The 13,972-nt window shown below is 35.7% G+C and overlaps 1 protein-coding gene across 4 annotated transcripts in view; it reads right to left on the bottom strand.

Annotated features, from left to right (window-relative positions):
• The window catches only part of LOC148181583 (uncharacterized), a 108,419-nt gene that overhangs the window by 68,880 nt on the left and 25,567 nt on the right, over positions 1–13,972 (bottom strand). For all 4 annotated transcript variants that reach the window (XM_088050072.1, XM_088050069.1, XM_088050070.1 and 1 more), the window contains exon 2: positions 7,218–7,274. In XM_088050072.1, the coding sequence (XP_087906198.1) occupies positions 7,218–7,235 (18 nt within the window). In that variant the 5' untranslated portion in view covers positions 7,236–7,274. The remainder of the gene's footprint in view (positions 1–7,217; positions 7,275–13,972) is intronic.

The following is a 13,972-nucleotide window of genomic DNA, read 5'->3' as shown; positions in this document are numbered from 1 at the left end:
CAAAAAATCCTGTAATTTTGTAATTGGTCAAATTTTTTGTCTTTTCCATACAATAAACAAAAGCCAATGACAAAGTTACGCGACAAATGCAGTGCACGATTTCTTTTGTTTCACCCGTTTTTTGGTACGCCCATCCAATGAATCCAATGAAATAATAGTTTTTGCCGCATCACTTAATTAGCTAAAAATTTATCCAATAAACAACAGTTTTGGACGTCCAGCCAATGAATGAAAAGTTTCGAGCGAGTGAGTTGTTTGGTGCAATTTTTTGTTATAAAAACAATTCTGATAAAGGCAATGCGAGCCAATGAGTGAACTTTTTTAGGTTTTTAATCCGATTTCAATCAAATTCTCCATTTTACTGTGAAGAAAGGGAGGATCTCTAAATAAAAATGTATGGAATTTACCAAAACACGTCAAAAGTTCGTTATTCGTTATTATAAAATTACCAAAATATTTTTGCTCTATAATATTTTTTTTTCTATTTCGCGTTCATAATGAAGATATCTCGATACGCATTTGAGCGTATTTCGGTATCGTAATGGACCAATCCCGTGCCAATATTTCCAGGAACTTATATTTTTCTTAGGTTTGCAGCAGACAAACCGTCAACCTGCCGTCAACGTTGACAATTTAGATTTTGGTTTTGATAAACCATAATAAATCGATCAATTCACTATTATTTCTTGTTGTACTTGGGTTAATAATTCAAAAGAGAAAAACTCTTTGGAAGCAAGAGAACCATCATGATCATGATCAACATCTTCACTCTCTTGGCTCCCTTGCGCTCCCTTAACCTCAAAACGTCACACGTGTCAAACTGACTGAAATTGGATTTGGCTACTTCGATTTTTCTTCCGAAAATTGTGCAAATGCCAACTACACAAAAATTCCCTAGATTTCGAAATCAAGTTTTTTCGTTTAAAATAAGGCGAAATAGAAAAAATAGCGTATGATACTTGTTCATAATGCCTTTTGCCGCACTTACTACTTTATGACACTCCTCGCTGCGCTCGTCGTGTCTTAAAAACGTGCGTGCGGCAAAATGTTCAATATGAAACGCGTTTCATAATATACTATTTTTAGTCATTTATAACTGTTCTCAAAGTAAAAAACAGGACCGATTTGATTTTCGAGTTTTTTCGAAATTTCCGGTTACTTTTTGAAAGCTATTATCGTGAACTTTAGATTCTTTGATTTCTGTAGATCTAGATTCGAATATGCATTTAATAATGCACTTCACAAGTTCGTAGATTTGATGAAATCACAAATGTGAAATCCAACTCACCACATACAACCTGCGGAATATTTGTCGCAGCAAACTCGCATTCACACCTAACTAAAAGCTCCCTTTCTCAAATTCTAAAATCTGGATCATGTTAACATTGCTCCCGAGCCCTCGTCTGTGGTTCCAGGATTGTGTATTTCCCCCGAGATGACGTCGTTTCGTGCCCTCGTGGCCGCGATAAGAGCCGAAGGTGTCAAATGATCCCCTTTTTTATTGGTGTTTCGTGCCCTTGTCATCCACTCGCATCGAAAGCTCGGTCGACTTTATCCCATAATTCTAAATAATGTGTATCTTCGACGTAATTAAATCGATGTTGATTTACACATTTATTAAAAATGAGCGACCCCATCAGGCGGCGCGCTTTTGTTTGGAAATTGAATAATGCACTACATGTATGAACACATAAATTTTAAAAAGAACCTCCGATATTACGGACTGATAAAGCTCAATCCACCCTTCGTTCCACCGGCATTGTTCTCTCATATATTTTATATTAAACTAGCTCTTTCATCGCTCGGGCTCTCCAGCAAAAAGCTCGTTATTTTTAACAGCACTCGTCTACGTATTACATTATATATTCCGGGGGGAGATTGCTAATAATTCGCTGTGAGCGTTTTACGTGGGCCTCAGTTAAAAAACAAATTCGCAATTAGTACAATAGACGCGATGAAAAACGCAGTTTTTGTCGGGGGAAGTGAGTAATTGCGGTTGAGGGGAAAAAAGAAGCGAGGAATCTGTCAAACTGAGCTTCCGAAAAAGCGTCGGACTTGAATTGATGGCGGAAAATTGTTTAACCCGCGCCTAATTCAAAATCGCCGTCCTTCAGGTGGGTCCATGTCGCCTGCCCCATCCCGAGCAATTAAATTTGCATATTCACATGTACGTTCTGTGCACCATGTAAACACGGGGACTCTCCATTCCTCGTTCGATAATCTCAAATTCAATCAGTGTTCTGTTGCACCGGCATCTGATTAGAATTAATTAACCTGCATCGTACATGCAAACACTTTTCCCGATCGTCGAAAAACACCCTCCGACGTAAACCGGTGTAAATCAAAGTTAATCCTCGTCTGAATCGCAGACGACGAAGACAAATTACTTGAGCCGGTGTACGCTCAAGGAGTGCTTCCTTTTCCATCAAGCATCCCACACGAAAGCGTCCGTTTTTCACAAAAGACAATATTTTCACGTTCTGCAGCCGCAATCGATTATAGAACGGCTGTTGACGTAACATTTGCTTAGTCCTTTGCAAACAATCAAGTGCTCGTTGGAACACTCAATCATCCTTAGAGTGTTACTCAAAAGTCCTCGAGACAGCTGATAATTCCACAGTTGCCACTTTGCTCCATCTTTCGAACTGTTGAATATTGCATAATCGTGACGTTCGATATTGCCACAACAAAGGTGTGTTCTTTACTTGTATAATCCGCTCTTTGATATTTGATGCCACCGATGCGATACAATTACGTTCTGGAAGAGACTCACCTATCACAATTAACACGCCGTTTCAAGGCTGTAAACACGGATAATCTAGCTATTCGTTGTGTTTAGTGAAGGTTTCAATGAAAACAACAAACTCGGATTGTCCCATTATAAAATCAATCCCGGGGATTAAAAGGAAGAGGCGATTTGGACGAGGAAAATACACTGACAATTCGCAACCAAAAAGAGGTAACGTATACGATCAGTTTCAAAGAGGAAATTCTAACTCGACAATTAGGGCGGGTTTTGGGAATTCTGTTGGGGAATAAAATGACTTTTCAAACGATTGTTCAGTGGTCAATGAATTTTTTGTCAAAAGAAGGATAAATCAAAAGGAACTCTGAAGACTTTGCCCGAAGACCGATTTCAGTAGTGGAGCACCTACAAATTAAACTTCTTTAATCAACTTTATTTAGAAAACTTTACTGTTTTCTTGACTTTTGAATTATTTTCTAACAAAACATTAAATTATTGTAATGTACCCTAAACTTATGTGAGATGTACTTTATGTTTTAATTCTATCATTATTACACTAATTACATTCATAAAAATTACAATTAGTGACAAAATTACTTCAATTATCGCATTATTTATCACAAATATTTAGAAAAAATTGCATATTGTGCTTGTAAAGTTAACATTACAATAGCTAGCGAATCTAAACAATGAAAAAAAATATGAAGATTGCAGACCCTTTTAAAACATACGTGCGCTTTAAATTCAGAATTTGGTTCACAATTTTATTTCCCATTTAAATTTGATTTTTTAAAATTCCTATTTTTTTATACGTTAAACCTAAAAAGGTAAAAGTAAATATGAAATCTAAACAATGAAATTTAAGCAATCTGAGGGCCCGATTTCATGTTGACTTGTGGCATTGCAAATCAGAGTTGCGCCTTAGCAATCCCAATCAAACTGATGCTACTTTAGCCACTGCGTCAACGCAATTTTGAGCCACTGAATGTAAAAATATCTCGAAAAACTGGAGCATCTACAGAATCTGTGCTACTTGAAATCCAAATAATTCAAAAAATCCACAAATCGGACAGATTTTGAAGATTGTAAACATATGAAATTTAAAAAAAAATAGGAAAGTATAGCATCTAAACTACAATCAAAACAATTGTAAAGATGCGAAAATTCTGAAATATAAAAATTAATATAATTGTAATTCTCTGAGGCATTCATCGAAAGATCTAATTGATTACAATTACATATTTGAAAACTACCTTCATATTTTACTTTTCCCATATTCAAAATTTCGAAACCGTGTAAAAAGATAAAAAGTTGAAATTTTGTAATTGGTCGCATTTTTTGTCTTTTCCATCCAATAAACAAAAGTTAATGACAAAGTTAGACAAGAAAAGCAGTGCTCCGTTTCTTTTGTTTTGTCCGTGTTTTGTTACGCACATTCAATGAAATGATACTTTTAACAGTATCATTTAATTACCTAGAAATTAATTATAACTGCTGTAAGCGAGTAAAATTTAAAAAAGTTTACTAGTCTGAAGCATCCAAAGGATACAAAACATTTTTTAATATTTAAAGAGTGTAAATACAGTCAAAATTTTACAACTCAAACTTCTATTACTCGATTTTTTCTACAACTTAAAAATTAATTTATTCCCTTGCGTTTTCCTTAAAATTTACATGAGATTTCATCTCTATAACTCAAAATTCTATTACTCAAAAATATCTTTAAATCGAATTAAATTTTGCCAACTTACAATGAGTAAACTTCCATAACTCGAAAATTTTCTCAAAATTTGTTGTAGAATCTGTTATTGTAGTACTCTCTTGAAACTTCTGAAGCTGATTAATAGCTTTAAATGCCACCATAAATCTAGAATTTTATCAAAAGCGTTAGATAACCATGAAACTTGAAACAAGATGTCCAAAATTGATCTTCTGGGTTGTATAAAAATCGTATCCGTCATATGGAGCTTTAATGTTAAGGATTTTATTTCGAAAATCTGGTTTTGGTAAGTGATTCTGACGATATCCCACTAGAAGAATTGTGCCAGAAAACTAATTTCTAAGTGTAAGAAGAAGAATATCTTAAAAAATAGATCTAAATCAGATCAAAATCAGATTTTGAACAAAAATTTTAAAAAATTATAAAAATTGCAACTCGAAGCGAGTTAGATTTTGAAGATTCTCATTTACAAGTAAAAAATGCGTTTGAAATATTGAAACTCTTTTTTTTACAATGAAAGACTATGCTACTGACTAGATTTATAATTTTTTAAAAAACAATTTTATGAAAAAAAATGTAAAAACAAACATATTTGCTAAAATTTAATAACGAATTATGTACTTAAAAAAAAAAATTTGAAAAAAATTAAATTTTAAGAATCTAGGTAGTACATACTTGATAAAAAAATAAGAAACCATGCAAAATTCAAAATCAAAAATTGGGAAGGTTCCAAGAAATAACTGACTAGAGACGCTTTTTCTAAAAGTTTCAAAATTTTTCAAGCGTCTCATTTAAACCCACTCGTATTCAATTTCATGGGTGGTGGACAAAAAATACACTTCCTTCTCCTTGACCGTTCCAATTTAGGCCTAGTAGACCCCACAGCACTTAGGATTCTCTCAGGTCGTAAAGCAGCGTAAAAAATATATAAGCCGTATATTTCACTTTTTTTAAAAATACTGTCTCACCGCGTCTTCGTGAAATTTTAACGTTAACGCCACTTCCGGTACTAAGTTAGCATTTCCCGTTATTGTCTACGCGGCCCTAAAAAGCCGAAACGTAGAAGCGATAACTCGCCCCTTGCTGAAACAACAACGATAACGTTAAATATTTAATAATCCGCCAAGTTCCGGCTATAGTCGTCATATTTTTATGTTTATACCACCGCAAAATATACAAACGTGAAGCATCTTAATTCTGACATGTAAATGAGGGACATTAAAGGCGTGTGTATATCCCTCCCGTTGCTGCTGAATTTAGACGTAAAATTTTATACACACATAAAGTGTCTAAATTAACTCCATAAAAGCCGAAAAAGTTGGGAAATTGTTTCGGTCGTTATTCTATTTTAGAACTTTAAATTAAGGCCGGCGATTACGACGAAAATAATGGAGTGCTTCAAGGTATCCTTTAGCGTAATATATTCTTAAGGGGCGCCAACAGCTAAATGTCCACGGTGACGGGGATACGCGCACAGTGTTCAGGCAACCATTTAAACTGCTGTGTCAAAAAGTTGCCCTATTGTTCGCACGACCGGAAGTGCCGGAGCTACAAGCTGAAGAGCGAGCTACCGGAAATGAGAGAGTTTATTGCAGGACGAGTATTTTTCTTTTGGAGGAAAAACTCACGAGGGTTTATTATGCAAGCGGGAAATGTTTCACCAAAGAAAAGGGCCTTACGTCCACTTTTCGAAATATTACAATCCTAAAAAGTCACTTCCCAGCATTCACGTGCCAAATCCCAGAAAAAAGTCAAACCCCAGACAGGATTATTCTTTCATTTCTGTGCGCAAGTGTCTTCTTTTGTATTTGATGCACGCTGAAACAACGAGGTTTCTCTGTTGGTTTTAAATAAATCCTCAAAACTAGCAGACTATTTTCACAAACATGAAAGTCGCCGGGCTGAATATAACTCGAAGTGGTTTTAGCAAAAAATACCCCAAATATTTGAATTTCATAACTTTGGGGAAGTTTTCGGTTATATTAATAATCGCTGGGTAATTTTGTGACGGAGTTGGAGAAATAACAAAGACGTGACTTTAGGCAAAAATTGCATTTTCTCTTTAACGTTGCAGTTTCCAGAACAGTCGAATATATCATAGATGAGAAACGAGGCCCTCGAGATCCGAGTAAATTTCCCAGCACAAACAAATTGATAAAAATAATAATAGTCTGCACCGCAATTCAACTTTCTTTAATAATAGCCCGTTTTGAAAGCGAATGTTGGTCAGAGAAAGAAATATAAGAACGACCCTCAGCCTCCACTCTTCGATCTTGTCGGCATCGACAAATCACCCCACTTTATTTGGAAAGAAACAATGCAAGTTGGATCGGCGGTCAACCTCTTGTCGAACGTGGAAAGAAAATATCGTGCGAAGGATTGTGATTTATGATCGGAGTCAGATTTCCCGATTTTTATTCGAGCCAACAAACAGGGTTCTTTTATATATTTTAGAAGCAGAAACCGAGAAGTCCTATTAAGGGAAAGTTTAAAAGATTGATTCGAGAATCCACCGTGGACTACTCGAAATGCAGTCGCTCAGAAACTAGTCTCGGCCATAAATTTTTATACGGTCCTGCTTTGCTCGTGTGCTGATTCCAAAACACGACGATAAATTACGAGGGAAAAAGAAACGCGAATGTCAACTTGCGAACGGAAATTATCGGGGATGCACATGTGCAAGTGTCACTGAATCAAACTTCTTGTCGCTAGAGGGAGCGTTCTCTTGAGGATATTAATCAGGAAACTTACCGCATTGACAGCTGTCATGTCCTTAGGTGCCGGTTCAGACTCTGCTAGGCTGTCGCTCTGGAACAAAATGATCGAATTAGCTATTTATTACGTAGAGGACGGCGGGCACAAATTCACGTTTCTCTACTTTCCAACACCAATTAAACGATAATTAAGATAAAAATAAAGTCTAAAAATGGTGGATGCGCCGGTCCTAATTTTCCAAATCAGTTCTAATTGATTGATGATATTAAATTCCGCTGGGGGAAATGCACAATGAAGCTACGTCATGTCCACGACTGCCTTTGCCGCCGATCCGGCCCTGGTAGCCCGCAAATTTCCTCGAAATCGAGATGAAAGCGGAATTAATTAAATGAGAACGTGTGCACCATAAATAGAAATATGTATTTCGAGTTACACGATTTTTTAAAAAAATAGACCCGAGAAGCTTTGATGATGTTCCTCTTTGATTGGAATGAAAGCGGGTTCACTTAATTGAAGCCCTTTTAATATAATTAAAAATATTTCAGCTTTTCTATGGTAAATGTTTGCTCGATAAAAACCCTTTTATAGCATTCCATCGAAACTATTGCGCTAGAAAATTTCCAAATCACGTGAATTATTCGGAGCTTAATGGTCATTCGTATAATTACTACGACCCAATTAGAAATCTCTGTTACATTTGGTTTTGCATTTCGTATGCAAATGGGAGCTCCATATTGATCCGTGACGTCATTAAAACCGTAAAATTACAACCAGACCATATTGTTTTTCGGCATTAATATTCAGGCTCTCTTTTAAAGCTTGTCAATAAACAATATTCTCCCCTCGATAAATCAACTTGTTTAATCAAGTTTAATTAAAACTCCACGATGGCGTCTTTTTCTTTTTTATGGCTGAACCGAGTTTCCTTCTTGAAACAATATTTGGCATTCTGTAGAAGTACATTTTCAAGTACGCTTATCGAATAAAGAATACTCACGCCGTTCCCAGAGGTCGATTTATTTCGAAGGCGACAGACGAAGTAGGTGAAAACCAAGAACGCAGCTTTGATTTAAAGCTGGAAACGATAACGATTCCGGAAATTAATTACTTTTCTTCCGGATAATGATGCGGTGTCGCTGATGATATCGATATCGGGGAATGATTATCGCTACAGGAAAAAGCGAGAGCTTTCTTGATTGAAAACATGACGAATTGCAGCTGCGAACGGCTATTTTTTACGGCACGTGTAGTGGAAAAATGAGAATCGAGATGTAACTGTGGAGAATTCAAATCTTTGGCGAATTTTTTGGTTTTTCGAGGCTGCCAAGTTTATTTTTAATTTCTATAAGGAACAGTCGGTTATTTATGTCTATTGTAACAACGCTGGATTTTGTACGTAATTTTAAAGTTAGATCTGTTTCGGTTATCGCAGTTTTGATCTACACTAGTAGTTTCTCAAGGGAAATCTAATATCTTTCCTCCATGCTAATGATCGATAAGACAAAGACGCGTCCGACGGAAACGGCAACAATGGATTTATCTCGAAGGGTATCAGAAAGGTTGTTTTGGGGTGAAAAGTTGGTACTTCTGAAGCGTGTGCGGCACCGATAAGCCGATTGAGCTGTGGTCGCTACGCAACAAGAAGCAACATGTCTGCAAAGGTGTGCACAAAGAACAAGGTGCCTAAGCGATAAAGAGAAAAAGCATTTCGTGTTATGGTAATACATATGCAAACACAAAGGGTCACGCAAGCGACGTAAAATTTCCACGATTTTTTCTAAATTGACGCTATCTGAAAAGGTCTGCCTAAACTGTTGCTTCAAACCGTCATATCTCATCAAATCCCATTTACATTGTATAATGCTGTAGAATTTATTTTGCAGGAGTTTCGTGCAGTAATGATGTTCATACATTAGTTGTGAACTTTGGCAAAATAGGGTAACTAAAATTCCCTAATAGCTGACGAAAGTTGGAGTTGCGACTCGTGTCACACCAGTCGATAAAATCGCAACAAATAATCAACTTGCAAGCACGTTTTCGTGACTTCCAATCAATTTTTCTTATAATTTTCAAAAGCTCAAATCAGCTGCATAAGACTGTCGACATTTTTTTGTCACGGATGTTTGTGTCTATCCAGATTTCCCCTGTGGAAGCAATTTAGAAAATTGTTCTATCGATTGGCTAATGGCCCCACGGCACGATATTATTGTGTGTAATTAAGGGGGCACTGGAATAATTTCTGGAGTACAAATGAACCGTTACTGATATGTTGACCAAAAATAAATGACAGCTCGTTTGACCGTGCTTCCGTGGCGCATTAGCCTTCAAGAATAAATCGACCGAGAAGGAAAACACTAATTGATCAAAAAACGATGCAAAGATGCTGAAGTTTGTGTTGATAACACTGTCATCTGGCGAAAAAAAAAATTTGTCAGAATTTTTTAATGTTTAACTGCTCGTGTTATTTGCTCTAAATTCTCCAGTTTTTGGAAATTTGTAAAATTCCGTATTTTCAACAATTTTTCAACATAAGTCTAAACTTTATGATAACGCGTGTTCAAATGAAAAATTTATCAAGTTGAAGTTGCATTTTTGATAGAAGTAGACGCTGCTAAAAACGCATGTGTAGCATTAACCAATGCTATGACATCTGTCAGTAAAAATTTTTTGATTTGGTGTGGCGTCGGGTCGTCGATTTTCGTGTTTTGTACTTGTTTTGCCAAAATTCTTGAAAAATCTTTCATTAACAGCCGACTAGCAATAGAATCGCTATTTATTAGTATTTATTCCATGACCTACATACATCGTAAAAAACAAAAAGTAAGGTTAAGTTGATCGGATTTATTGTAGACATACAGACCGTCCAAACTAAATGTGAACAAACACGCGCATAGAAAAGGATAGTCGCTACCATAGGTGTCGAAAATAAGAAATTTGAAGTCATAATAAACTTGCAGTTGCAGGCTTTCGCAGACAACAAGAAAAAAACTCTTAAGATGATTAGTTTTGATTGCGCGTTTTATAATTTATAATTTAAAGGTGCCATTAGTAAAGGTTTGAAAACGTGTAAAAGAAAAATTATACTGTTATGCTCCTCATAACACGACGCCACTGCCACTACTTAACGCGGCGAACAGCTGATTTGCGAGACTGCGTATTGTGAAATTTGTTGGTGCGCGTTTGTTTATTCACATTTAGTTTGGATGGGCAATACTTACCAAAAAGCAACGCCAACTTGATGAATTGTTCAATTGAACACCCGTTACTTTATAAATTTCCTAAAAATGATTTTAAACAGTTTCAAATTGTATGTAGTTGCAAGCATAGACTAAAAATTTTATTACCCAAAACAATCGACCATCGAATTTTGGATATCTGCAAGCGAATTCTAAGCAAGAAAAGCGCGAGAAAAACTATGACTATGCGTCATAGTTTCGGAAATGTGGAGGTTTATACGTTTCGAAACTAAAATTTACCATCTAGACTTTAATCGCTTTTAATTCCTTTATTTGTGAGCGTATGTTAAAGATTCGCACAGTTTTAGATTCTGGGTAAAATTCTGCATAAAATGAGGCCAAACAATTTAAATTTGTTCTTCAAATAAGCGAGATATCAAACGCATTAGATTCATAGGAATCGAGCGCTGATCAGGTCACCTATGAAATTTTTTGAAGTGTATGTACCTATTCCTAACTCCACATTATTCACAGACTAAAAATATTTAAACGCAATTTATGACAAAGTTGTTTTTGATGTGAGGCCACATGTCACGGAGTAACAATTCTACCCTCAAAAAATTCTCAACAGGCTCATTGATTGTTGTGTGCAATGAGGAGTTGCTTCATTCTGCTAAAAGTAACCTTGTGGCAATTCGTCGTCATGCGCTTTCTCCATGGACATTTACATTAATTACTTCTCATTAATGACATTCCCAAAATCATATTGTTTGATCAACGACATACTTCCACGCTGATAAAAGCAAGTCAAAGGTGACTATGATTCGTTTTTTTTTGAACGCTCGATACATAAATATTCCAGAGCTTCAAAATTTTTGCCCTCTGGCGACAACCCAAAACTTCAAACGCTTCTAATTCAGGTATTTGTTATTTACGCACAATCACCTTTATAAAAGAGAGAGTAAAGTTTAGCTTTATTTTGGCCCTAAATTAAAAAATAAAAATAAAAAGTGACATTCATTTAGAAAACTTAAAATTTATTATTTTATCATTTTGAAGTTCGTAATGTAATAAAGAATTTTTCTCTTAAAAACGTACTTAATTATCTACTATCATGTAATCATTATTGTTTGTAATCAAAATTCATGAAAATTAATACGTATGTTTATCGATAATTCATATTAACAATTTGACATCAAACTTAGCAACCGAAACTGTAAAAAATAATAAACCAAGCGACAAGAGAAGATCAAAAAAATTTCCGAAAGGTGTTAGACACAGAATAGAAGAAAAACCTTCAACGTCAATTCGCGATTTGTCCAGTGTTGGCATTGCAGTTGACAAGCATTTGACAGCTGTCTGCACAAGTCTATGAAAGATATGCCTACAAGTTAATTTCCGAGGATGACTCGATTACAAACAATAATGATCACACGATATATTTCACTAATAAAAATTTCAAAATTTAAAGTATTCGGATCAAAATTACTTCCATTTTGTTGAAATTGTATGAAAAACATATTTAGGGTGCTTTTGTCTTTCTACTTAGGTACACGTTCAGCTTTTTTGAATTGTTTTATCTCCTCAAAACTTGACGTTTAACCTCAATCTGTCAGAGGAATTGCTTTGAAATGACAGACAGTGCTACCAACACAATACGGATTTCGAAGCCCGCTTCATCACCGCATTATTCGCTCATATGGTATTAAGAATTAACCGAATGTGGGTTGGTGACGTCAGTACGTCTCCTCCATTTTCATCCATACATTCGCAGAAATTCAATCAGAGGCTCTTTAATACAGCCAACGCACTTGTGCTGGTTTCTTTTCGTCTTAAATTGAAAACTCTACTTTCTAAATAAATCAGTAAAATAGCATTTTTGCCATCTGTGAGTATTATCGAGCCATTACTCTTGTTTACCGAAAACGCAACGTCGCCATCTTCTTACTTCTCCAATTTCTTTTGAGAGATCACATCCGAATTACATCTCCGTCTGTCAAGCCGTAAGTAGCTTTCAACTCGCTAATTTAGCACAGAATTTATACTTAGGTTTAAAGAAAATAATGTCTAATTTTCACGAATTTAATGCAAAGTGATGCTTGTTATTTGGAGCTCAGGTTTCCACGAGATTTTCCCCGTCAAGGTTGGAGCCTTTGTAAACAGGATTAAACAATTCCTTATAGCTTATAATAAAAAAATGTTTATTAAATTACTGCTTTAATTGATGAGCTCGCGTGCTGACACTTAGCAGCATATGCAAGCTTCGTGTTTATGAATGAAGTGCGGTTAAATTTAGACGGTTTCGTAACGGACTTCGATGGCAATTCGTCATAAAGTTTTGACGGAGTCGCTCCAAATATGACACATTCTAATTCCAACTCACGTTTAAAACTGGGAGCAGATTTTATTAAACCGCAGTGTAAATAAAAGAGCAAAAACTAGCAAGTACGACAAGAAAACTTTGAAATTCCTCTTGGATTTCGTAAAAGTTTCCACTTTTCCCTTTTTATTTCTGCGGAGGATCCTCCACCTCCGCTTAATGTTGGCGTACGTGCGGAAAGTTGTCTTGAAAACAATCGTCGTTATTTTTATAGCTAGAAGGCCGGAATCCTAACTGGAGCATTTCAGACACACAAGTTTTGAACTGCTGAACTTTTATATTGTTCCAGCTTTCAGCTATTGACTCTCGTCTATTAGTTTCAGAAATACACTGCGTCGAAAAAACAATTTTGTTTGTCGTGTTGTGTTTTTCTTTCGGATCGATGATAAAATGAACTTCCATGCCGCCATCGCGTACCTGCGTTCCAATTAAATCAGACAACATTTACAAGTTAATTAATATTTAGAATACATCTTAAATATGGTAATAAATACTACTTTATGAATATTCCGGATGCAAGGCCTTGACGAATGTTTTTCTCCCCCAGTCATATCTTCCCTTATTTAACCTGGATGATTTTAATAGGAGTGTTAATCAAGCCCCATGCATTTAAATTAAATCTCTGTCGCAATTAACCTGTTTGAATGATGAATAAGTCGACGAGGGTTGTCTTATACCGTCTTATTCTGGTCACGAACGGACGGAATCTTCGCGGATTTTTTGCGATGAGGGGAGAAGCAAATTTTTACACAAAGTTTTCAATTGGATTTGGGATATTTTTAGTATTGCAAAAGTGATTCAAAGAACACGTAAACTAATTTTGTTTAAAGTGCCGAAATGGGGTGGTTGGGGTTGCTCCGATCGCTTCATTATGTCACGGATGGCAGACATTTTTTTCTAATTTTATTAAAACGCTTCAACCTACACGAGATCATTCAGCGCTTATTTCATCAACATCCCACAGGATGCTCTAAAGCACATTAAGTTTTTTCGGTAGTTGCGATTCTAAATGGCCGTAAAGTCTACACCAGAGAAAATAATTACGTTAATGATATACGGATTACCATAAAATGTGAAAGCGCCATAAATTTTAGGCTAGAATAATTATCACGGTTATTACTGTTATTAAAAGTGACTTAAGAAAAATATATGTGTCTACAATGTCAGGGGGCGCAATTACGCTAATTTATCACAAATTTAAACGCGTAATTATTCATCAAACTTGCCGAGTTTTT

Source organism: Gnatocerus cornutus, chromosome 1, assembly GCF_029298725.1.
Source record: "Gnatocerus cornutus isolate USDA-ARS CGAHR chromosome 1, icGnaCorn1.1, whole genome shotgun sequence".
NCBI classification, from domain to species: Eukaryota; Metazoa; Arthropoda; class Insecta; order Coleoptera; family Tenebrionidae; genus Gnatocerus; species Gnatocerus cornutus.
The sequence above is the reverse complement of the archived record's forward strand: the minus strand, read 5'-3'. Positions and strand labels throughout refer to the sequence as shown.